General features: G+C 56.9%; 3 protein-coding genes and 2 non-coding genes across 9 annotated transcripts in view; 3 read left to right on the top strand and 2 right to left on the bottom strand.

Annotated features, from left to right (window-relative positions):
* The first annotated feature begins 2,690 nt into the window (after positions 1-2,690).
* Positions 2,691-6,624, top strand: LOC132318244 (SNF-related serine/threonine-protein kinase-like). Its single transcript, XM_059824950.1, has 5 exons — positions 2,691-3,279; positions 4,744-4,885; positions 5,088-5,300; positions 5,409-5,546; positions 5,689-6,624. The coding sequence occupies exons 1-5, from the start codon at positions 2,691-2,693 to the stop codon at positions 6,527-6,529; spliced, it is 1,923 nt and encodes a 640-aa protein (XP_059680933.1). The 3' UTR covers positions 6,530-6,624.
* A 1,616-nt stretch (positions 6,625-8,240) lies between these two features.
* On the bottom strand, positions 8,241-8,313 carry TRNAK-UUU (transfer RNA lysine (anticodon UUU)). The gene has a single exon. It is a non-coding gene; the product is annotated as a tRNA-Lys (tRNA).
* A 537-nt stretch (positions 8,314-8,850) lies between these two features.
* TRNAH-GUG (transfer RNA histidin (anticodon GUG)) lies at positions 8,851-8,922 on the top strand. The gene has a single exon. It is a non-coding gene; the product is annotated as a tRNA-His (tRNA).
* An 836-nt stretch (positions 8,923-9,758) lies between these two features.
* On the top strand, positions 9,759-13,489 carry SETD6 (SET domain containing 6, protein lysine methyltransferase). The gene is made up of 9 exons (XM_059825081.1): positions 9,759-9,785; positions 9,978-10,076; positions 10,174-10,318; positions 10,941-11,082; positions 11,358-11,552; positions 11,705-11,828; positions 12,103-12,283; positions 12,509-12,651; positions 13,178-13,489. The coding sequence occupies exons 1-9, from the start codon at positions 9,759-9,761 to the stop codon at positions 13,487-13,489; spliced, it is 1,368 nt and encodes a 455-aa protein (XP_059681064.1).
* Positions 13,490-15,882: 2,393 nt separating this feature from the next.
* Positions 15,883-21,537, bottom strand: part of CNOT1 (CCR4-NOT transcription complex subunit 1) — a 54,101-nt gene continuing 48,446 nt past the window's right edge. For all 5 annotated transcript variants that reach the window (XM_059825054.1, XM_009811682.2, XM_009811681.2 and 2 more), the window contains exons 42-48: positions 21,133-21,234; positions 20,690-20,863; positions 19,148-19,297; positions 17,897-18,077; positions 17,368-17,500; positions 17,130-17,264; positions 15,883-16,985 (exon numbers count right to left, since the gene is read on the bottom strand). In XM_059825054.1, the coding sequence (XP_059681037.1) occupies positions 16,907-16,985; positions 17,130-17,264; positions 17,368-17,500; positions 17,897-18,077; positions 19,148-19,297; positions 20,690-20,863; positions 21,133-21,234 (954 nt within the window). In that variant the 3' untranslated portion in view covers positions 15,883-16,906. The remainder of the gene's footprint in view (positions 16,986-17,129; positions 17,265-17,367; positions 17,501-17,896; positions 18,078-19,147; positions 19,298-20,689; positions 20,864-21,132; positions 21,235-21,537) is intronic.

The raw sequence follows: 21,537 nt of genomic DNA on the forward strand, positions 1-21,537 counted from the left end.
ATGCGGCTCCTTAAGCTTCTCGGCGTGGAGACCTTCAAGGGCCGCTCCAAAACCCAACGGGAGCTGCAGCCAGCCCGACACAGCCTCAGTCGCGGGGCCAGGCTCTGATGGAGGCTGCATCTCCGCAGTCTCTCACCGGCCAGGGCTGCAGGGGATGCACGTTATGGCTGCAGCATCCCAGCGCACCATGTGCCTCTTGCCATTTCAACAGAGGGCTTCAAAGCAGCCTCGGCATGTGTACAACAGGCAGTTGTGCTAAAGGGTACGGACCCGCAGCTCGGGTGCAGCACCCAGCACCCCATCAGGAGAAGGACCCGACCCCGACACACACGGGCCTCTCAGTAGTGGAGAGGAGCCAGGGATGGAGGGTCAGCCAAAAGAGGTGGTGGGAGATGCTGCTTACGTAGCCTCCACAGTCCCCTCCTGTGCTGAGCCGCGGATCTGAGAGCTCTTTGCTAGAAACCCCGGGGCCAGAAGCCAGAAAGGAATCACCTTTCCATTCGAATCCCCAGGTGAATACACAGGGTGGCAAATTGCCCGAGCTCCCGGCGTCCCGGGGGCTGTGAACTCCTCTGCTTCCCCGCCAGCATCTCCCCCCCCAGCCTACAGACCACCGCTCCCAGGTCAGCAGCTCGGCCGGGCTCCTTTGGGAAATGCCCGCATCCTTGGGTGGCTTCGGCCCTGCAAGCAAATGACGGGGGGTAAGACATGAGAGGGGTTCAGTTTCCAGCTGCAGGTGGCTGCTGGAAACACTCAGCACCCGGCTGGGTCCCCCAGAGCACAGCACCCAGCCAGGACCCCCCTGCACAGCACCCAGCTGCCTCCTGCACCCGCATGCCTGGATGAAGGCTCATCTTGGGTTAGAGGCAGGTTTGGCAGCCTCCCCCCCTTCCCATTCCCAGTCTTCCCAAAGGCCAGGCTGGTGCTGAGCGCCCCATCCAGCCCCGTTCCTGTGGCGGGAGTTGCTGGGCACCTTGATCCTCCTGACTCCTCCACCCCCAGCCCCGGGGGGATCGGGTCCCCGGTTCCTGCTGACCCCGGCCCCCGGCTGACGCCAGCGCCCGAGCGGGGCCCTCAGGCTCATTAGGGCCTGTTTGCAGCCTGCGAGGCCGCGGGCAGAAGACTTCTGGGAAGGCATTAGCAGTAACGAGGGCGGCCGCGCTGAGAGCTTTTTAATCTGCAGGAGCAACGTCTGCTTTGTGCGCATCCCCACGGCCAGTAACGAGCTAAATGAGGCGGCCGGCCGCTCGCCTGGCCGCTTCCAGGAAAAGAGGGCTCATGGTGGCGGGGGGGAACGGGGGGCCGGGGCTGCGTCCCCAGCCCCGGCTTGGTGCTCCTGGTCCCGAGTGCGGGTGGGAGTGGGCGATGGAGCAGGTCAGTGGCACGGCAGAGATGCCCGTGAGCGGGTGCCCTGGGCAGGGCGGTGGCAGGGTGGGAGCCCGTCCCACGGCGGGACCCTCGGGAGATGAGTCCGGGTCTGCGGCTCTTTCTTCCTGGAAGCGACCCGGTGGGCGGCTCATTTAGCTCATTACTGGCCCTCGTTACCGCTAATGCCAACCCAGTCCCCACCGCCGCAATCGGGCACTAATGAGCCGGGCTGAGGGCCCTGCTCGGGGGCTGCCGTTAGCCGGGGGCCGGGGGCCGCGCTGCCCGGGCCCTCTGCTTCGGGAGGTGCGATGAGCATCGCCCCGGTCTCAGCCCCGGCGGGCGGCGGACGGGGCCCTTTAAGGCGCGAGCCCGGAGCCGCCCTGACGTCAGCGGGGCGGGCGCGCCCGGGCAGCCGCAGCCCCGGCGGTCCCAGCTCCGCCGCCCGGTGAGTGCGGCTCCGCCGGGGCGCACCCAGGGGGTCCCCGGGGCCTGGGGTGCTGCGGGGGCCCGGGGCTGGGGTGGGGACGGGGGTGTGCGGGGGGCTGGGGGGGGTATTGGGGTGCCCGGGGTGCTGGGGACGGGAGGTGGGACATGGGGGTGCCCAGGGTGCTGGGGTGCTGGGGACGGGAGGTGGGACATGGGGGTGCCCAGGGTGTTGGAGACCTGGAGGTTGGCAATATGGGGGTGCCCAGGGTGCTGGGGTCATGGGGACCTGGAGGTGGGGTATGGGGGAACCCAGGGTGATAGAGGACAGGAGGTGGGGTATTGGGGTGCGCAGGGTGCTGGAGACCTGGAGCTGGGAGTACAGGGGTGACCAGGGTGCTGGGGACTGGACGTGAGGGTATTGGGGTGCCCAGGGTGCTGGGGTCATGGGGACCTGGAGGTGGGGTATGGGGGAACCCAGGGTGATAGGGGACCTGGAGGTGGGGTATTGGGGTGCCCAGGGTGCTGGGGAGTGGAGGTGAGGGTGTTGGGGTACCCAGGGTGCTGGAGGCCTGGAGGTAGGGGATTGGGGTACCCAGCGTGCTGGGGACCTGGAGGTGGGGCTATCAGGGTGCTGTGGGGTGCTGAGGAGTGGAGATGGGATTATGGGGGTGTCCAGGGTGCTGGGGACTGAAGGTGAGGGTATTGGGGTGCTGGGGACCTGGAAGTGGGGTGTCGGGGGTGCCCAGGGTGCTGGGGACTTTGATGTCCTGGGGATCCTGATGTCCAGGGTGCTGGGGGGCCTGGTATTTGGGGGTGCCCCATCCCCCACCCCGCATTGCTCAGCAGCTCCCCCATCCCACAGCGCCTGATGCCCGTCCCCGCTTGACGCCGCCACCATGGCCGGGGCGCAGGGCTGCGGCGAGGGGAAGATCGCGGGGCTGTACGACCTGGAGCGCACGCTGGGCAAGGGCCACTTCGCGGTGGTGAAGCTGGCGCGACACGTCTTCACCGGGCAGCGGGTGGCCGTCAAGGTGATCGACAAGAGCAAGCTGGCGGGGGAGGCGGCGGGGCAGCTCCTGCAAGAGGTGCGCTGCATGAAGCTGGTCCAGCACCCCAACGTGGTGCGCCTCTACGAGGTCATCGACACCCACGCCAAGCTCTACCTCATCCTGGAGCTGGGCGACGGCGGGGACATGTTCGACCACATCATGCGGCACGAGGGCGGGCTGGCCGAGGCGCGGGCCAAGCACTACTTCGCCCAGATCGTCCACGCCATCTCCTACTGCCACAAGCTCCACGTGGTGCACCGTGACCTCAAGCCCGAGAACGTGGTCTTCTTCCAGGAGCAGGGGGTGGTCAAGCTCACCGACTTCGGCTTCAGCAACCGCTTCCAGCCCGGCAAGATGCTCACCACCAGCTGCGGCTCGCTGGCTTACTCGGCGCCCGAAATCCTGCTCGGGGATGAGTACGATGCCCCGGCTGTCGGTAAGAGCGGTGGGGCGCAGCGACGGCTAGTGCTTGCCCTGGGGACATGCCTCACGCTTGTCCCTTGCCCGGAGCGCGGTCCTGCCGGACAGGTACCAGCTCAATTTCGGCCCCGTACGCTGGGAGCACTGCTGTCCCCGCAGGGAGGAATCCCATCCCTTGGGTGCTCGGCTGCTCAGCCCTGCTCCGGTGCAGGGTGGTGCTCCCTGCGGAGACCATCCCCGCACCCGCTGAGATCCCGCAGAGCGATGGTTCATGCCAGGGAGGGAAAAAAGCCCAAGCAGGCTGCGAGCCTGGCGTGGCATCCGCCGGGGCTCGGGAGGAGCAGCGCAAGGGTGCAGCCGCCGGCAAGCCGGCGCTAGCGGTTATTTGTGGGGGGTGATGCCGGAAGGAAACCTGCTCGGGATGGTGGCGTTTGGGTGGAGGAGCTCCGAAAGTTTCCTTTGCTGCATCCCCGCCCTGAAAACCGCTTCCTCTCCATGGCTCCCAGTGCCCTTCCTCCCCTGGCTGGGGTGCAGGGGGTCCGGGGAGGCCATCCCGGGGCGCAGGGAGCCGGGCTGGGGGCACCGAGAGCCTCTGCCGGGACAGAGAGGACGTGGGAGGGAAGCGGGACCCAAGCCAGCTCCGCTGGAATTTGGGGCAGGAGGATTTAGCAAAACAAAACATGAGCCCTTAAAGGAAAAAGCCCAGCGTTGCTCGGGGAAAGGCGGCTCCGAAGTTGAAAACGGGGATGGCTTGTGGAGATGGTGGAAAAATAAGCTGGTGGCTCTGCAAAGGGAAATGAAGGGAGAAAAGCGGCACAGATGAGAAATTTTCAAACGCAGGCACTTGACTTAAGAAGCTGAAGGTATTAACGGAGAGCCCCGGGGCGTGCTCAGCATCCTAAAAAAGCGCTTTTGCAGAGAGTTTATGTACTCGTCAGGAGGAGCAGATGAAGATGCCGCTGGCTCTGTCCCTGTCCCCAGGGCAGGGCAGCGATCCTGCTCCGGCCAGTACCTGCACAGCTGTAGGCAGCTGGAGAGCCTGGATCGGTGCTGCATGCCCTGTCCCATCGCTGTGGTGTCCCCTCCGGCACAGCCCAGTGCCGGGATGCTGATGGCGGGGTCTGTTTGGGAACTGGGAAGCTGAGTAATGACATGAAATGGTGCCACGGATGGGTGACCGGTGTGGGGGACAGAGCTCAGGGCTGGCCTCTGTGTCCCCACCTGGGAAAGGGGATAAGACCTCAACTGCTTTGGTGAAGCCCCTTGAGACCTGCTTGGATGTGGGGATGGGGAAAGTCCTTCCCCGCCTTGGGGGGGCTGTGGTCCCCCCGTCCGTGGGGCAGGACCTGGGAGCCATTACGTCCAAGGAGCATCTCAGTGAGCACTGGTGTCTGCTGGATCAGCACTGGGGGGTGGTGGGGTAGACCCCCCGGGGTCCCTGGGCCGTGGTGGGCACAACCTGAACTGCTGCTTCTTGCAGACATATGGAGCCTGGGGGTCATCCTCTACATGCTGGTGTGCGGCCACCCCCCCTTCCAGGAGGCCAACGACAGCGAGACCCTCACCATGATCATGGACTGCCGCTACACCGTCCCCCCGCACGTCTCGGCACAGTGCGCTGAGTAAGCACCTCTCCCCCTGCCAGCACCTCTCCCCCCCACACACACCGGACCCCCCCTGGACCCCGACTTGCTGCCCCCAGGGGTGGGTGCCCCGTCCCCAGGGGATGCCCGGGAGCTGAGGTGGGCAAGGGGGGGGTAAAGCTGCTGAGTTTGGGGTTGGCGTGCTGCTGCAGGATTGCAGCGTCGCCCCTCTCCCCGTCAGTCTCATCTCCAGGATGCTGCAGCGGGACCCGAAGCAGCGAGCCTCCCTGGAGCAGATCGAGGGCCACGCGTGGCTGCAGGGGGTGGACCCGTCCCCCGCCAGCCGCTGCCTGCTGCCCCTCACCTCCCACAAGCGCGTGTCCGAGGAGGAGCATGAAATCATCCTCCAGGCCATGACGTGCGGGAACATTGCCGATCGGGACACCATCCAGGAGTGAGTGACGGGACGGGATGCCGAGGTGGGAGCCCCTGTGAAGGGCTCTGGGGGGTCCCTCCGAGCGTGTCCCTGGCGCGCTGATGTGGGTCCCTCGGTCCCGTGCAGGGCGCTGGAGGCCGACCGCTACAACCACATCACGGCCACCTATTTCCTGCTGGCGGAGAGGATGCTGCGGGAGAAGCAGGAGAAGCAGGGCCACCGCCTCAGCCTCGTCTACAACCTGGCCAAGGAGGTGCAGAGCAGGTCAGCCCCCCTGCGGCCCCTGTCCCACGTCCCCCCCCAGGTCCCCGGCGCAAGGTCCCGGCCGGTCTCCCATCCCCTTCCTCGCCGCAGCCCTCGCCGTGCCCGGCTGGGTGCCAACACCGCCATCCCTCCCTTTTCTCAGGACCAACTTAGCGGACACGTTCGGCCCCGTGGGCAGCGCCAGCGGCCTCTTGCCCTTCACAGAGGTGCCAGACGGCCTCGCCACAGGCTCCCGGCTGCCCCCGCTGCCCACTGGAGGGGATATCGGCAGCCGGCAGCCCCCCAGGACCCTGCTGAAGGTCCCCGCCGTTGACACCACCATCACCAAGAGCACGCCGGCCCTGCAGCAGATCTGCGAGGAGGAAGAGGAGGAGGAGGAGGAAGAGGAGGGGAGGCCCAGCGCCATGGAGAGGAAGAGCAGCTCGCTGAACCAGGAGCAGATGCGAGCCTTCCTGCACGCCCGCCGCCTGCCCGGCCGCGGGGAGGTGTGGGGGCCCGGGGCCGAGCTGGGGGGATGGGGTGGGCGCCCAGGGGCGTGCTGGGCTGGGAAGGGAGTGAGTGGGTGCCGGGGTCCCACCGCGATGTGGGGGGACAGAGCTGAGCCCCCCAGGAGGGAGGAGGACACAGAGCCTGGGGGCTCCTTGGCAGAGCCCCCCGGGGAAAAGGGAGCCATCCTGATGTCCCGGAGCAGCTCTGCTGGGGTTCCCCGGGTGCTGGGGGCAGAGACGACCCCCACTGCCTTCCCAGGCCCCACGGACAAGTCCCCAGGGCCCGGGTCACCCACCAGCCAGGCCCCGGGGGGCACTGAGGGGGGCACGGAGACTGTGATCAAGCTGGACCCGGGCAAGAGCAAGGGCGGCAGCCTGCGGGACAGGCTCCTGCAGTTCCCGCTCTGTGAGAAAGCCCTGGCCTTCAAAATCCGGCCGGGCTCCAAGGAGAGCCTCCTCTCGCTGGGGCAGTTCAACTGCTGCCATGTCATTTAACCCCCCGGGGTGAGGGTCCGGCCCCACTGCGGGGTCTGGGAGGGTGCCTGCTCCCCTGCCTTTGGTCCTGCCCGTGCCCCACGCAGCAGTGGCCATGGGGCTGGCGGGGGCCACAGTGCCCCTCCTTTGTCACCTGCGCTGGCCACCCTGCTAGCACCCACCCCCGGCACCCGCTGCGGTGCCTGGGGGCCGGGCTGGGACAGACCCCCAGCACGGGACTGCCCATGGGGGTGAGGCGGGCTGGGGTCTGTCCCTGCACCAGCTGGCGTGTCCCCAAGCCCCCCGGGCTGCCGGGGCAGCTCCGTGGCCCCGCCGGGGTTGGATGGACCATGACACGTTTTTTTAACTACTAGAAATAATTTTTTTAAATAGTCTATTTTAATGTAATTAAATAGAGATTGCTATATCCCCCCAACCCCTCCCCGGGCCGGTGGCTCCCCCCGCCCCAGCCCCACAGCGTGCACAGCCCCATGGCCAGGCTGTCTGGCCCACCGTGGCCGTGGGGCAATCGCTGGTCTGCCTGCAGCCCCCCCGCTGTCCCCCCGCCCCGGCCGGGGCCAGGCGCAGCCGTGCCCGCAGCTGCGCGTGACCCGAGGCCATCCCCTGGGCCTCCCCCCCGCAAATAAGCTTTCTATTTATTATCTCTTTGTTTTCTTGCTGGCAAGAAATGAATGACGACGGCGGCGCGGGCCGGAGCTCGGTCTGAGCTGTGCAGCGTGCGCGGGGAAGGGATCAGAGCCGCTGGAAAGCAAAGGTCATCGAGCCAATAAAATTAAGCTCGTGGGTTGATGCGGGTGCTGCGTCTCGTTGCAAAAACCACCGCCATCCTCCAGCCCCGCAAAGGCCGGAGCACCGGGGAAGGCTGCCCCGGAGCATCTGCCCCAGCTGAGGCGGGCAGCAGGGACTGGTTTTGGGGGCTGTAAAATGGGCGCGGGGTGCGGCAGGCGTGGGCTTTCCCTACCCGGGGCTGTTTGGGCACTGCCTGGCCGGTGTGTGCCCAGCCACGCCACATCCCCGTCCCTGCGGAGGGGGGGAGCAGCCACAGCCCCTTCTGGGGGAGCGAGGTTTGGGGGAGCATGGCGTGTCTGCAGCTGCCCCTCAAGGCGGAGCGGGGTTTCAGCCTGCACCTGGATGGGGCCCAAAAGGGGGCTGCTGGGGTCACCGAGGGGGAATAAGGACGGGGTGGGGGACACCTGAGGCGTAAGGAGGGCCTGGGGCATGCCAAAAGTACGGCACGCTTCCAGCGAGGCTTGAGGTTCAACGGCGCTCAGCCCCAGGAGTGCCCCCGACAGCTCTCCAGCCCCTAACCCTGGGGTGGGGGCAGCAGGCCACCCCTGAACCCCCAATTCCCTTCTCCAGCCCTGGCTTCCTTCCCTCCAGCTCTGCTGTGTATCTCGCCCTCTTCCAGCCATCCTATTTCTCCCGCCTTTCATATTTCCCTCCTGCGTACCCCCCCCAAATACCACCCTTGCCTGTCTCCCTCATCCGACATGGGATCCCCCCCTCTGGGGTGCTGGGTGGCCAGAAGAAGAGAGCGGGGCGTGTGGGTGCCAGATAGGATGGAGCCAGCCCTGGAAAGATCCCTGGGGAGGTGATGGTGGGAAAAGAAGCAGGGGAGGGGGCCCTGGGGAGCCTGCAGCCCCCGGCAGCAGGAGTTGACGCTGCTCCTGCTCATGGGCTCCCCTTCTTGACTCCTAAAGAATAAAGCCTTCGCCTGAACAGGGGCTTGAACCCTGGACCCTCAGATTAAAAGTCTGATGCTCTCCCAGCTGAGCTATCCAGGCTCGTGTTTGGGGGCTGGGGGGACGTTGGGGACAGGCAGCCAGGACCCCGCTTCACCGCGTCACCGGAGGGACGACACGGGGCCCTGCTCTGACCTCTTCCACACCGCCCCAACAAGGCCACCGCAGCCGAGGGCCTCTTCCCCGAGGAGGAGCAGCACCAGGACCCCTGCCCTGCCCCGGCAGGCACAAACGCCGGGTTTATCCTCCGGCGACAGCCAAAAGCCCGGGCGAGGAGGCAGAGGAGGAGGAGAGCCCGGCCGGGGCTGCGGGTGCCGGTCCCAGCAGCCCGGGAAAAAAGAACCCGGCAGCAGTGGGGTCGAACGTGCTGTTCCGGAGACCCGCGCCCAGCGCCAGCTCCGACGTGGGGCCGCGGGCTGGGCCATCCTCCCGCCGGGGACCGACCCTGACACAGGGCTGTGCCCTGGGCGAGCGGGGTGCCGTAGGGGCGGCTGGAAGACCTCCGCTGTCCCCCCGGGGCTCCCCGAGGAGGACGAGGCCGGAGGAGAGGAGCGGCAGCGTGGGGCCCCCCGCTCGGCGGCTGTGATCGTATAGTGGTCAGTACTCTGCGTTGTGGCCGCAGCAACCTCGGTTCGAATCCGAGTCACAGCAATGGTTTTGCCACCAGCCCGCTGCTGGGGCAGGCCGGGCCGGAGGTGGGAGGGAGGCGGCCGCAGGAGGTGGGTTTGCAGAGCCGCCGTGGCCCCGACGGGCTCCTGAAGGTCACCCTTCCTTTTCCTTCGCCCTTCCTCCCCGTTCTGCGGGAAGGGGCCCCTCTGCTCCGCGGGGAGCCCACCCTGCCAGCCCGGCCCCGCTCCGACGGGGCTGCAGGAGACTAAAGCCGACCCCAAAGGCTGTCAGGGCCCGCGAGGAGCCTCGTGGGGCCTCTCCGGACACCTCGTGTGTGCCAAGCGGCTTCGTTAAGAGCAGCGCATGAGGGCACCTGTCCTCCCTCCCGGGGCACCGGGGACAGGACTCCTCAGCCGGGGAACGGAGGGCAACCGCGCGCCTCAGGGCGGCCCTGGAGGGGAGAGCGGAGCTCGACGCCGCGCGGGGCGATGTTGACCGAATAATTATCCTGATTAATTACAGCCCGCTAATTTTAACCTGCATCCGGCAGCGTGAGCCCGCCGGTGCCCGGCCGTGGAGCGTGGCACCGAGCCACGGCCCCGTGGCAGCCACGGGGGCACCGGGGACCCCTGAGGGGCACCCAGACCCCTCCCGAGGCCCTGTGAGGCCCTCAGACCCCTCGCAGAGGCGCGCAGAGACCCCCCCGCCGCGAGGGGGCTGCAGGGCGGGGCCGTCCGGCGCGTTTCCGCCCCCCCCCCCCCCGCCCTTTCTGTCCCTCCGCGGCCGCCGTCAGCCCGGGGAGGGGGGCGGAGCTCCCCGCCTACCCGGAAGTGCCCGGCGGGGACCACGTGGTGGAGGACCACGTGGTGGCCAGCGCCATGGCGTCGGCGCCCAAGAGGCCCAAGGTACCGGGGGGGGGGGGCGGAGGGGCTCCCGCCGCTGCCCCCGCCCGCCTGTGCCGCGGTCGAGGTGCCCCCGTGCAGGCGAGAGCGGGCGCCGGCCCTCGGGGCGGGGAGGGGGCGCTGAAGGGGCTCCCGGGGGGGCTCCGGGAGAGGCCCCACCGCTCCCCCCCCCCCACCCCGTGTTTTGATCCACAGGCGGCCGCGGGGAGCAGCGCCCGGGGGGCGGGCAGCGCCGATCCCCTCGCCGGCTTCCTGGCGTGGTGCGGGCGGGCCGGGGTGGAGCTCAGCCCCAAGGTGAGGCAGGCGCGGGCCCCCCACCCCCGGGGGCGGGCGGAGGGCAGCGGGGCCGCCCCGCGCTCCCCTGACGGGGCGGTGCTCGCTCTCGCCGCAGGTCCGGCTGAGCAGGGAGGGCGCGGTGGCGGGGTACGGGATGCTGGCGGCCGAGGAGCTGGAGGGGGGAGAGGTCCTCTTCACCGTCCCTCGCTCGGCACTGCTGTCCCAGCACACCAGCTCGCTCCGGGCCCTGCTGCAGGCAGGTGAGCGCAAGGGGAGGCTGCTGCACCCCCCCGGGGAGGCAGGAGGGGGGCCCTGCCTGCCCCAGCAACCGACCTGGGTTTTCCGGGGAAAGGAAGGAAATGGGTGCGGGATAAAGCCTAGGGACCGTTCCTGCTTCACGCAGGATGCAGGAGCAGGGAGGTGCAGGGCTGTCAGCCACGAGGTAGGAAAGGGGGTGATGGGACACCCCATCCCCTTCCTAAAGGAGGCTGAGGGGGGTAGTGAGAAAAGCCACTTACTGCAATCTCTCTGCTCTTTAAGTGACAACCACCCACACGATGGTGCTTTCCAGGAGGCCCAGGACAGACACTGCTAGAAAAAAGAAGGGTTCCTTTCTTGGTGAAGGCACCCAGAGCCTCGGGGGGAGGAGGGCGAGGCAAGGTGGGGGGGTTCGGGCTCAGCCATAGCTCCAGAGCAGTCAAGTTCAAGTCGTGACAAACCCAAGCCTGGAGAGGTCTTAGAGTGTAAGAGCAGAACTCCCCACGCGAGGGTGAAGACGGGCAAGGAGGGGTGTAACACCAAGCTTTGGAAGACTTGTTCTCAGAGGAAAAGACCAAAACCTCAGGTCAACTTACACTTTCTCCGTCATCTCGGGTTCCGTAGCCCAGGAGTCCCTGCAGAGCCAGTCGGGCTGGGTGCCGCTCCTGCTGGCCCTGCTACACGAGTACACGGCCAGCAACTCCCACTGGCAGCCTTACTTCTCCCTCTGGCAGGACTTCAGGAGCCTGGATCACCCCATGTTCTGGTAAGGTGACACCAAGTGGGGCTGTAGGGTGGCCCCGTTTGACACCTGAACACAGGGAGTGCTGCGCAGGAGTCTTGGGGGTGGATGTGGTCCTACTGCAGGACTTCATCCCTCTGGTCTGGCCCTGTGCTAGAGGGACCCCTGTGCCCGGGGGCATAACCAGAGAACAGGAATCCAGAGAGCAGGAGGAAGCTGAGATGTTGAAGGAGAAAGGAGCCTTTAGACCCTTTTCCCTGGGGCAGGTGGAGAGAAACCTGCTCTTTGTCTTGCAACAGGCCTGAAGAAGAGCGAACAAGGCTCCTGCAGGGCACAGGCATCCCAGAAGCAGTGGACAAGGACCTGGCTAACATCCACCTGGAGTACAGCTCCATCATCCTGCCTTTCATGGAGTCCCACCCCGACATCTTCGACCCCAAGCTGCACACGCTGGAGTTGTACAAGGAGCTGGTGGCATTTGTCATGGCCTACAGGTGAGAAGCTCTGACAAGGAGTAGGATCACAGGAAAGATTACAGGCTGCGTCACTTAAAAGGTTGTAGTTGCACAAGAACGTAAGTAAAAGGTGAAGCTGGCCCTGTGCTGCAAGGTGTAAAACGGGCTTGTCTTCATCTCCCTTGTCTTAGCTTTCAGGAGCCTTTGGAGGAGGAAGATGAAGATGAGAAGGGGCCCAATCCTCCGATGATGGTGCCTGTAGCAGATATTTTGAATCACGTGGCCAACCACAACGCCAACCTGGAATACTCCCCTGTGAGTGCAAAGCCGCTCTGCCAGGCATCACCGGCGTCTGGCTCCGCGGCAAGGCTGGCTCTCTGAACCCAGAGCAGCACTCTGCTCACCTGCCAGGGCAGCGAGTCTGGCCTAGGTCTCGTTAATAGGAAGTTATTTTGCTCAATATACTCCCCTGCTGCATGCCTGGCTTTAGCTAGGAAGAGCTTAGGGTCACCTCAGCCTCTTTGAAACACCTTGTTTCCAGTGGTAGGATCACCGCAGCTCTGAGAGCCTCTTCTCACCCTGCTTGCAGCAATGTTTACGAATGGTTACAACACGGCCCATCAGCAAAGGACAAGAGATCTTCAACACGTACGGGCAGATGGCCAACTGGCAGCTCCTACACATGTATGGCTTCGCGGAGCCGTACCCTGGCAACACCAACGACACGGCCGACATCCAGATGGTGACAGTACGCAAGGCAGCACTGCAGCGTGAGTGACACCCGTAGCTATGCTGGGAAAGGATGGGGCAGGGATCTCTTAGTGATGTAATGAAACAGGGAATAAGGGTGATGCGAAGAATAAGCCTGTTCCACAGTGTCTGAGGAGCTGGGGCTATGCCTTGGCTTTCTGCCTCCCATTTCCCCTTCTCCATTCACCACCACCCCCTCCGCTGCCAGCCGGGTTGGGTTCGCAGCTCTGCTGTCTTCCAAACAGGTGCCAAAAGCGAAGCGCAGCGGCAGCTGGTCTCAGAGCAGTGGGACTTCTTGTGCCAGCTGGAGATGGTGGGGGAGGAAGGCGCCTTTGTGCTGGGCTGGGATGAGGTGCTGACAGAGGAAGAGCTGTCCATGACCCTGAAGGTAAGCACCACCAAGCAGTGGAAGAGCAACACAAGGAAAAGCACAGACGAAGCGTACTGCAGCTGGGCAAACCAGCACACAATGAAGGGGGGCAAGCCTGTAAAGGCATTTTGGTAGTAACACTCCTGCATGAACAGTGGTAGCGGCTGCAGCTGCCCATCTCCCCAGGCTTCAGGTACCATTACCGTTGTCTTCCTCTCCTGAACTAACCACCCATATCTACTTATGAACTGGTCTTGAACAGCTCCATGGCTACTGCTGTTCTGGGGAGCTTTGCACCTTTGTAGGTAGCAGCTGATGTATCCTTTAAGACCGTTCCCAACACCCAGCTTTGCCATTTGAATGTTCTTCCAACCCACAAGTTACCTGTGATTGGGTATCTAAGCCAGTTTTACTCTCTCACCATTTATGCAGCTGAGGAATAATTCACCTGCTCCACGTGGCCTTAAGACCACACTTCTGCAGAGAAGAAAGCCTGATCTACTCACACTGCCAGTGACTTGTCTCTTTGCCTGGGTCATTACAGGTGCTGTGCATGTCCGAAGAAGAATTCAAGGAGTATAAGGAACAAGATGGCTGGGAAGACGACAGTGAGGAAGAGGAAAACTCTACCCTTTCTAACGAGGCTCTCTCCAGACTTAAAACGCCTTGCAAGAAGCTCCTTTATGACAGCGTGCTGCTGACCCTGGAGTCCTACGGGTCAGACTTGAAAGCAGAGCAGGACTTGCTAAGTAACAAGGAAGCTTATGAGAAACTGAGTCGAAGGGAGCAGCAAGCTTTGCATGTGCGCTATGGACAGAAAAGGATCTTGCATCAGCTGCTAGAGCTGGTATGCTAGAAACCTCGCTGCCTCTGGAAATGACCGGCCTGGAACTGTGCTCAGGAAGGGAAGGTCAGCCTCTGGCCATCTCTTCTACAAATGGCAAGATTAAATATGGGTCCACTTGTCCCTCAAATGGCATGTGGCTTTTTAGCTACCTCTACATGAACAAAATCTTCCACAGCACAGAAGTGGTTTTGGGCAGCCTTATCTTACAGTGAGAGCTCTGGAGCACAACTACCACCTTCTTCTAGAGGACTTAACACCACCCCTATCTCCCAGTGGCTGCTTTAGGAAGACAAACACACTCTGTCAGAATAACAAGTGGGTTCCCTCATTTAGCATCAGAAATTTAAGGCAAGAACTGCTCCTTGTCCAGACGAAGAGGGCCAAAATCCAGCTGGTAGCTCTCACCTTGCAGAGGTTCAGAGTAAATATCTAGCAGGTGGAGATGCTGTCAAACGGAACTCTTCACCTATATTTTGTTAATACTGAGCATTTTAAAGAGTACAAGCCCATCCATCTGGTTTTCATGTAGGCTCAGTATAGCAAGATATATCCTTCATAGAGATAAAAGGTACTTCTGTGTGGGCTTGAGACTACTCTGTAAAGGAGCCCGGTCACAGTTCTGCAGCTGCTGTAGGCTAAGCAATCGATACACACCCTCCGGTTCACACAGTTCTTCCCTGAACTCAGGCATTGCCCTGCATCACATTTAGCTGTATTCATATTTTTCTCCTCAGCAGTATTTGTATGACAAAATACTGGAGGTTTGCAGGACAAGCTGTATTTAATAAAGACTTACGCTGTCTACTTCAACAGGGTAGAAAAAGCCATCTAAAGGCGGGGGGGGGGGGGAAATCTTTGCTGATGCTGCAGTTGGAAGTATGACAGTGAAGCAAACCCCACGTACTCGTGTAGATAAAAGTCAGCTACGACCCTAACTTCACTGCTAGGGGCCGGGGTGGTTTAACATTACCTAGGATACTCTTCTCCCCTTTCACAGTGGTGTAATGCTGTAATAGAGTCCAGTCTGCCATCTTGGCTCTTCTCTTCCTACAGCAGACTAGATTTCAAACTAGGCACAGAGTGGATCAAAAGGTTAGTCTTTGTTTCTTGAACACAAAGTGCATTATACCCAGAACCTCTGCCGACAAGGATGCTGGCAATCCTTGGGGAGCTGACACCAGCGCTATTTACTTGGATGGTACCAGCTGCAGGTTCCTCACCTGCCAAGAGGGGATATAAAGTGCAGTGGCCTCCATCCTACCAGCCCAATTTGTGTTACTGGAATTTTGGCTGAGCCCTGTCCACCTCCACCCCCTCTTTACACCAGCCTAATAGTTCTTAAAGCCAGAAGGGAACCAGCCACGTACAGCAGCCTTAGTACAGAACCAGAGAGACCTTTGAGCTTTGAGTCATCAGGACAAAGTCAGTAAGCTCTGCATATGGTTTGCTGGAGTTAAATGGCAGAAAAAAATCCCATGGCATCTGGACTGGATAAAGAAAAACTGGTTGCTGGTAACTCTCTACATCCTAACCCAATACAGGAGGCAGAGTAAACTGGAGTTGCAACACCAGAACAAAAAAAAATTCCAACTTCAAAAGGCTCAGTTTCAGCACAACTGCTGACCTGCCAAACAAACGCCAGGGAACTGTAGGATCTGGCAAGAAACTACTCCTTTACATGCAGGCAACTGAAAAAACACTGCCTAGAAACAGATCACAGACAGAATTCCCCTTGAGCTGCAGCCCACTGGTACAGTTGGCTCAGTGGTTCCCTGGATGTAGTTTTTGCTCCGTGCAGCAAAAGCACAGCCAGGTACACAATCCCTTAAACCTGAGCAGGAAATCCTAACCTCTCCACCCGTACAACAGCAGTCAACTAGCTTTAACAAACTAGCAATGTTACCTAAAAAAGAAAGCAGTGAAGTTCTATTTTCTACTACCTGCTAGGTTGCAAGGCAGAGGTTAAAGGAGTTTGCAGTATTAGCAGCACTGAAGCCACCTATCCTTATTACAGCTAATTAGCGACCTTGCACAGATCCTTGCGGAAGGGAATATCGTAGCAGGGGGCAAGTATTATGAGAAATGCATCTGGTCTGCTGTCTATGCTCTGTGTCCCTCCGCTGCAAGCGGTCTCCTTTCCAGCACAACTTTGTCAGAGACTAATGCTGCTCGCAAACTTGCAACTAAGATCTTTTCTGTCCTTTCCTTTTGCACGTCAAAGCAAGGCCCATAACAATTCTCCCCTCTGACCTCAAGCTAGGAAACAAGCTCAGTTGCTCTCAATAGGCAGTGGCCACACCACACTGGAAAACTGCCGGTTTTGGATGGCTGGAAGAGACTTGGAAAGACATCAACTGGCCAGGTAGGATGGAACTGGAGAGAATAAGCACAGTGGCACGTGCTGCATGTCATGACTTTAATGTGTAACTACAGTATGCATACATACAAGAAGTGGGAGAACTAAAGCCCAAGAACTAGAAAGGCTACAAAATACAACACATGGACCAATACTTTACAAAACATTCAAAATCCTTACAAAATGGGCTGTATTGGTCCTTTGGGTTTTTTGTTTTGTTTTTTTTTCTTTTGGTTTTTTTTTTTTTTTTTTTTTTTTACAAACTTATACTGTGTGGTCATGGGGTGGGAGGTGGGAAAAGGTCTAGATTTAACCCTCCCCTTCCAAAATTTACAAGTGTCAAAAAAAAAAAGCTATAGGCCTGGTCTCTGGTTTCTTTACTAAAAACAGCTGACCCTCTCCCAAAGGGCCTGAGGTGTGTCTTCTCCAACAAAAGGAGGCATTCTCTGACTGCCACTCCACTTGCTGTCTGTCAGCATTTGATGAGGGTAGGGGGAAAGCAACGCTGAACCTTAACCCCTCCCTCACCCCTCCCCTACTCCGTAGTATTCCCATATTCCAAATTCCAAACACATCCACCTTTTTTTTTTTTGTAAAACAACTTAGTGATTTAAAGGTCCCCCATCCACGTAAAGAAAAATAAGTTACATAATATTATAACTGGCTTTTCAATATTCTTTGGGAGTCTGGGAATGTCAGGACAAGGAGGTCTGCCCCAGACAAGTGCTTGGCATCAGCAGCTGCCCCTTTATTACAAGCTGGACAGGCACCAGTTCCCCACCTGCCTTTTACACAATTTGCACAAACCCAAAAGTCCAGACAAACGTTTCCGTTCCTTGTATTTACACTAGTTCAAAATGATATTCACAGCATCTTCTGAATTTTGGCCAAAAGTCAAAAATTTGTTTCAAACTTTGGAACGTGCCCACATAAGACTTTCACCCAGGGTCTGTTGCGTCTACCCGATCAAGGGGGCTGGGAAGGTCAGGAGGAGCCTTACAGAGTCTTCTGTCAGTCGATGGGACGGGGACCTCCAGGCTGGCACGCTTACAACACAAGATGCAGCTCATCTAACTGGCACCAGTCCCTTCCATTACTTGCTGGGCCTGCTTCTGCCCCATGCAGCACTGTGCAACTGACTGGAACAACCTGAACACAAAAGCAAAGCAGAGTTAGGTGCATTTATGGCAGCAAACGGTGCTTCCACTATGAAGCACCGAAAACTCAAGGTGCATCTCAGCCCCTGCTCCAGATACATAGTTTTAGTGATTTTACGGGTTAAGTTATACTTACTTCTCAATTTCTGGAGCGCAGTGAACAAACTCATGGTTCCAGAACTTAAACGCTGGGTTTTTTATCAGCTCAATGAAAGTAATAAGGAGACCCCAGGGATGAGGCCTATTTACAATCAGTCTTTCCAAGAGAACCCTGAAATCCAAAAGTAAAAACAGTTAGAGCTCCAAGATGCGAAATACACACAGGAGGAAAGTGAAAAGCTGAAGGCTGTCAGGTTAAACGCCTTCCCTCTCACCTAGTGATCTGCTCCTGGATAGCTTCGGTGTTGGCCTCTGCAAACAGGTACAGCATGGTGCAACTGAAGTAGTGGGTGTGACTGTTGGGATATCGCAGCTGATTGGCAATTGCGTTCAAGAAAAGGTACCGGCCTGCAGAAGAGGAACACTGAGTGCATATCGGTTTTCCGTACACACACACAAAACCGAATAAATCAGCAACTAGTATTGCTTAAGATGAAGGTTTGTGAGCCTGCCTTATGAAGGTACGAGAAACGAAACTGAAGATATGAAAAAGCCTTATCAAACCAAGCTGATGGGGCAGCAAGAATTCAATTACTCTTCATTAAACTTACTTCTCACTCCCTTGAATACCTTGAACATCTGGTTTTAATATTGCTCCTGTATTCAGAGTTTAATATTCTAACGTAGCGTTACTTACTGCGCATTCACTAGCAGCTACATAAAATGATCTTTTTTATTTCTCATAGCTCAAACAATCTGCTGTTAAATTCAACATCACATGAACTAGAAGTGTTCCCAACTCACCTTCAGTGTCCAGGTCTACTGCCAAATTCTGGAAGATGTCCATGTGAGCTGAGTGGGTAATGGTGCTCATAGAGGGTGTGCTGCCTTTGTTGTGAATGTGCGCAATAGCTTGAGTACCTACGTAGAGCACCAGTGCATTAATCAGCTGGATGTTGTAGCGGTTGCCAGGTTCATTTGATACCTAATAGCAAAGATACAAAAAGCATTAACATCCTATATTCCTTCAGCCATCGAAGGCACAGCACGTACAACAACAGCATCCAACTATCTTCTTGATTGTACAGACAACAACACGCTTCAACATCCACAAATTCAATTTGGCATTTACCCTTTTATAATATAGAAGTTAAATATATATTCAAAAGCAAAGTGTTGACAGACCCAACAGACAATTTTTGTACTCCCTGCCTAAAAGGAAAAAAAAAATCACGTAAAGGCAATCTGCATTCAGCAGCAGTGCCAGAGACTGGCTGAAATGCACGCCACCTGTGCGAATGCTTCAGTCTGGGCAATTTTCTGAGAAAGTCCAACTTCAGTCCTGAAGTCTGTTGCCAGCCAGGCCATGTGATGTATTCAATTTTGTTGGCCAACAATTCTGAAATGGGCTTTACCTAATTTGCCTTTTTTTCCCCCTAAAGCATTAGCATGCAGATCCATAGATTTCTATAACAATGAATCCATTTGGAATCAAAATTTAATCAGAGTCTAAAAAACCACAGTCAAGTTCAATAAAACCTGCAGAATCTCAGACAATGCCTGGGTAAACAGTGCTGGAGTCGTGCGACGGAAGCCACAAGCCACTCAATGGCTGAAGACAAAAAAAGCAAGCTTGATGTAATCAGCTCTGACTACATTCTTCACTAAAGATTTGCAAGGTTGTGCACTAGAGGCATGCAAGCAGAAGAGCCAAAGTTTTAGATAACCCTACGTTTTCACTATAAGCATTTGGCAGATCACGTAGATAAAACCAACTGCTTTTAAATTAGATCATTTTAGGGTCATTAAAGTCAACATTCCTCTTGACTTAAATTCCACTTGGCTTGAACTACTTAACACACACTTAAACATCCTGCTAGGGAGTGGTAGGAGAATTATTCAGAGAAGTGTGCATTTCCACAGGCTTTTCACTGCCTGGAACACACACTTGCTACACACCAACAAAATTCCTGCAAGGAAGGAGGGTGACTCAGCCAGCGAGATCGTTTGTCCCACACTATTTAAATTCAGCATCCTCAGAAACCAGCCACTCACTTGTAGGTTGCTGCGCAAGTCCGACAAAAAAGTGACGGGAGAACGGGTTTTGAGATAGGAATCCAAGTCTTTCTTGAACTGAGGTGGCATCACTCCAGTGAAATTCGTGAGTATTCGTGGAGCTATATTAATCTCACTTAACATGTCCACCTGTTGAGAGAAAATCTAGTCAGCTAAACCATAAGCAATCTCTAACAAATTGCAAAAGCAGATCCGTAAGTGATATGACATCAACTCCTGCTGTTGATCACTTGTTCCTACCAGCAAAGAAAAGGAAACACTAGGTTTTTGCAGATTTCAGAAAAAAACTCGGCCTCTAGTGTGCAAACTTATTAGATGACTGTCTCAAAGAATTGAGAGTAGAGGATAAAAGAATTCCAGGGCAAAGGCCGTAGCGGAATTCAGTCACCGCCTTTGAAGTCTCCCTATCTATACTCAAGACAGCTTGGTAGTTTAAAAGAGTACAAACATCCACACAAGTCAAGAACAGCCTTCTTCAGCCTCAAGAAGTGCTAACTGAATGACTATTGCAGCTTCACTCCCATCACCCTGCACAGCTCAGGCAAGGAAGAACAACAGGACAATGCTTTAGCAGTGTGAGAAAGTTTGCTTCTAATCATTCCACGATTAGTAGGAGACTGGCATATGCCCAAAGATTTAATTAGATAACATTAACACTTCTCAAAGTCTCTCCCCATTATGCAAGAGCTTGCTTCAGAATGGTGGTTTACCTCATTATTTTCAAGAGAAGATGGCATCCACATTTCTCATTAAAAACTATTTACAATTACATAGTGCTCGGACACCAGCTCTACCAACAATTAGTGAACTGAACTCCAGTCGCCACGCATCCTGAGGAGCACAAACTATGGAATTCAGCACGAGCTGAACAAAACTGAGACAAGAACTGCTAGCTGAACTTTCAAACAGGTTTGTTTTAGCAAAGCCACAAAGACTGCTTAAGCAATCTGGTTTTCAGTGACATATGAGACAATAAAATGGTAAAGATGCCCTTGCTCCAACACCGTGTGCCAGTCGGATCGAGGGACACCATCAAGTCAGTCTCCCTTTGGAAAAAGAAAAGCCCTCTGGTTCTCCATGCAAAAGCTAGGTTCTCAATGCAGTTCTCACGTAACACAAGTCTCAACAGCCTGTCCTTTCAGGTTGAACGTGCACACCTTGCAAGCAAGGTAAGCATCTACGGGCACCAATGAAGCCATACAGACCAGAGGCAAGCTTTATGCTTCCAACTGCAACAAATTTCATACAGGACAAGGATTGTATCCCGCTCTGTATGGAAACTGTCAAACATTGAGCATTATGAACATAATTGAAACCTACCTGCTTTAAAAAATGCTGTTCTGCTAGCTGCTGACTATGTCACTTAAGTTTCGAATTACCTGTTAATTTTTGAACGGTTGCATTAATTCAAGCATCAGTTAAACTGTTCCCAAAATTCCACCGTCTCCACCAAAAAACTGGATAAAGAGTATTTGGAGCATTAAAGCTTCCCATTATCAAACTCAAGAAAATAAGTCCTACCTTTAGATTGGGGGTGAAAGGGTCTGGAAGCCTCATGTTCCGTGGGAAGGCACTCAGGATCAGATTCCTTAGCTGAATACAGTTAGGTGGGATCACATCACAGAACCCGTAGTGGTAGTCACAAAGAAATTCTGGGAAATCGTGCAACAAGACCAGCAACACACGCAGAGTGCCCTGTGGAAATAAAATATAATATAAAAGTGGCGTGACAACTGTCGGAACTGCCCAAGAGCTCACAGAGCCATCCTTCTGTGTCATGTGGTTAACGTTAACAGGAAGAAATTAATCTGGGAAGGTAGCCTGTTTCTGTCCCACACCAGATTTGCATTTAACTCTAAGAAATAAACTATAAAAGCAGAGTACATCCTATTTTGCTACCAGAACACCTCTACTTTCAGACAACTTTGGTTGGAAATAGCATCTATTAGCTGACATTTTTTTACCTTGTAAAGAATTTGCATAGGTTTGGTGAGTTCCACATTTCTAAGGAAAGGAGCCAAGTACTTGAAAAGATCAATCAGTAACTGGGCATACATAGGCCAACCCTGTCAAGAAAAAAAACAGCAGGTGGAAAAGGTGCAATGAAGAGCCATTATCTTAAGTTCAAAAGTATAATTAGATTGGCCTTCATATAAACCTGAATTGAAGTTATGTCCTACCGCTAGCTCTAGCAGCAAGTGCAGCACAGCTCACCTCAAGGGCCTTCGCTGCACATCATATGCTATCGGTGCTTCCCGAACACTCAACGTGCCATACTGAGCTGACAGTATTTGGTCTAGACTACAGCTCTTCCAGACTTTGACAAAGGCATGGTTATTAAATTCAGTTTGCCCTATATTCCATAGTTT

Source organism: Gavia stellata, chromosome 15 (genome assembly GCF_030936135.1).
Source record: "Gavia stellata isolate bGavSte3 chromosome 15, bGavSte3.hap2, whole genome shotgun sequence".
NCBI classification, from domain to species: domain Eukaryota; kingdom Metazoa; phylum Chordata; class Aves; order Gaviiformes; family Gaviidae; genus Gavia; species Gavia stellata.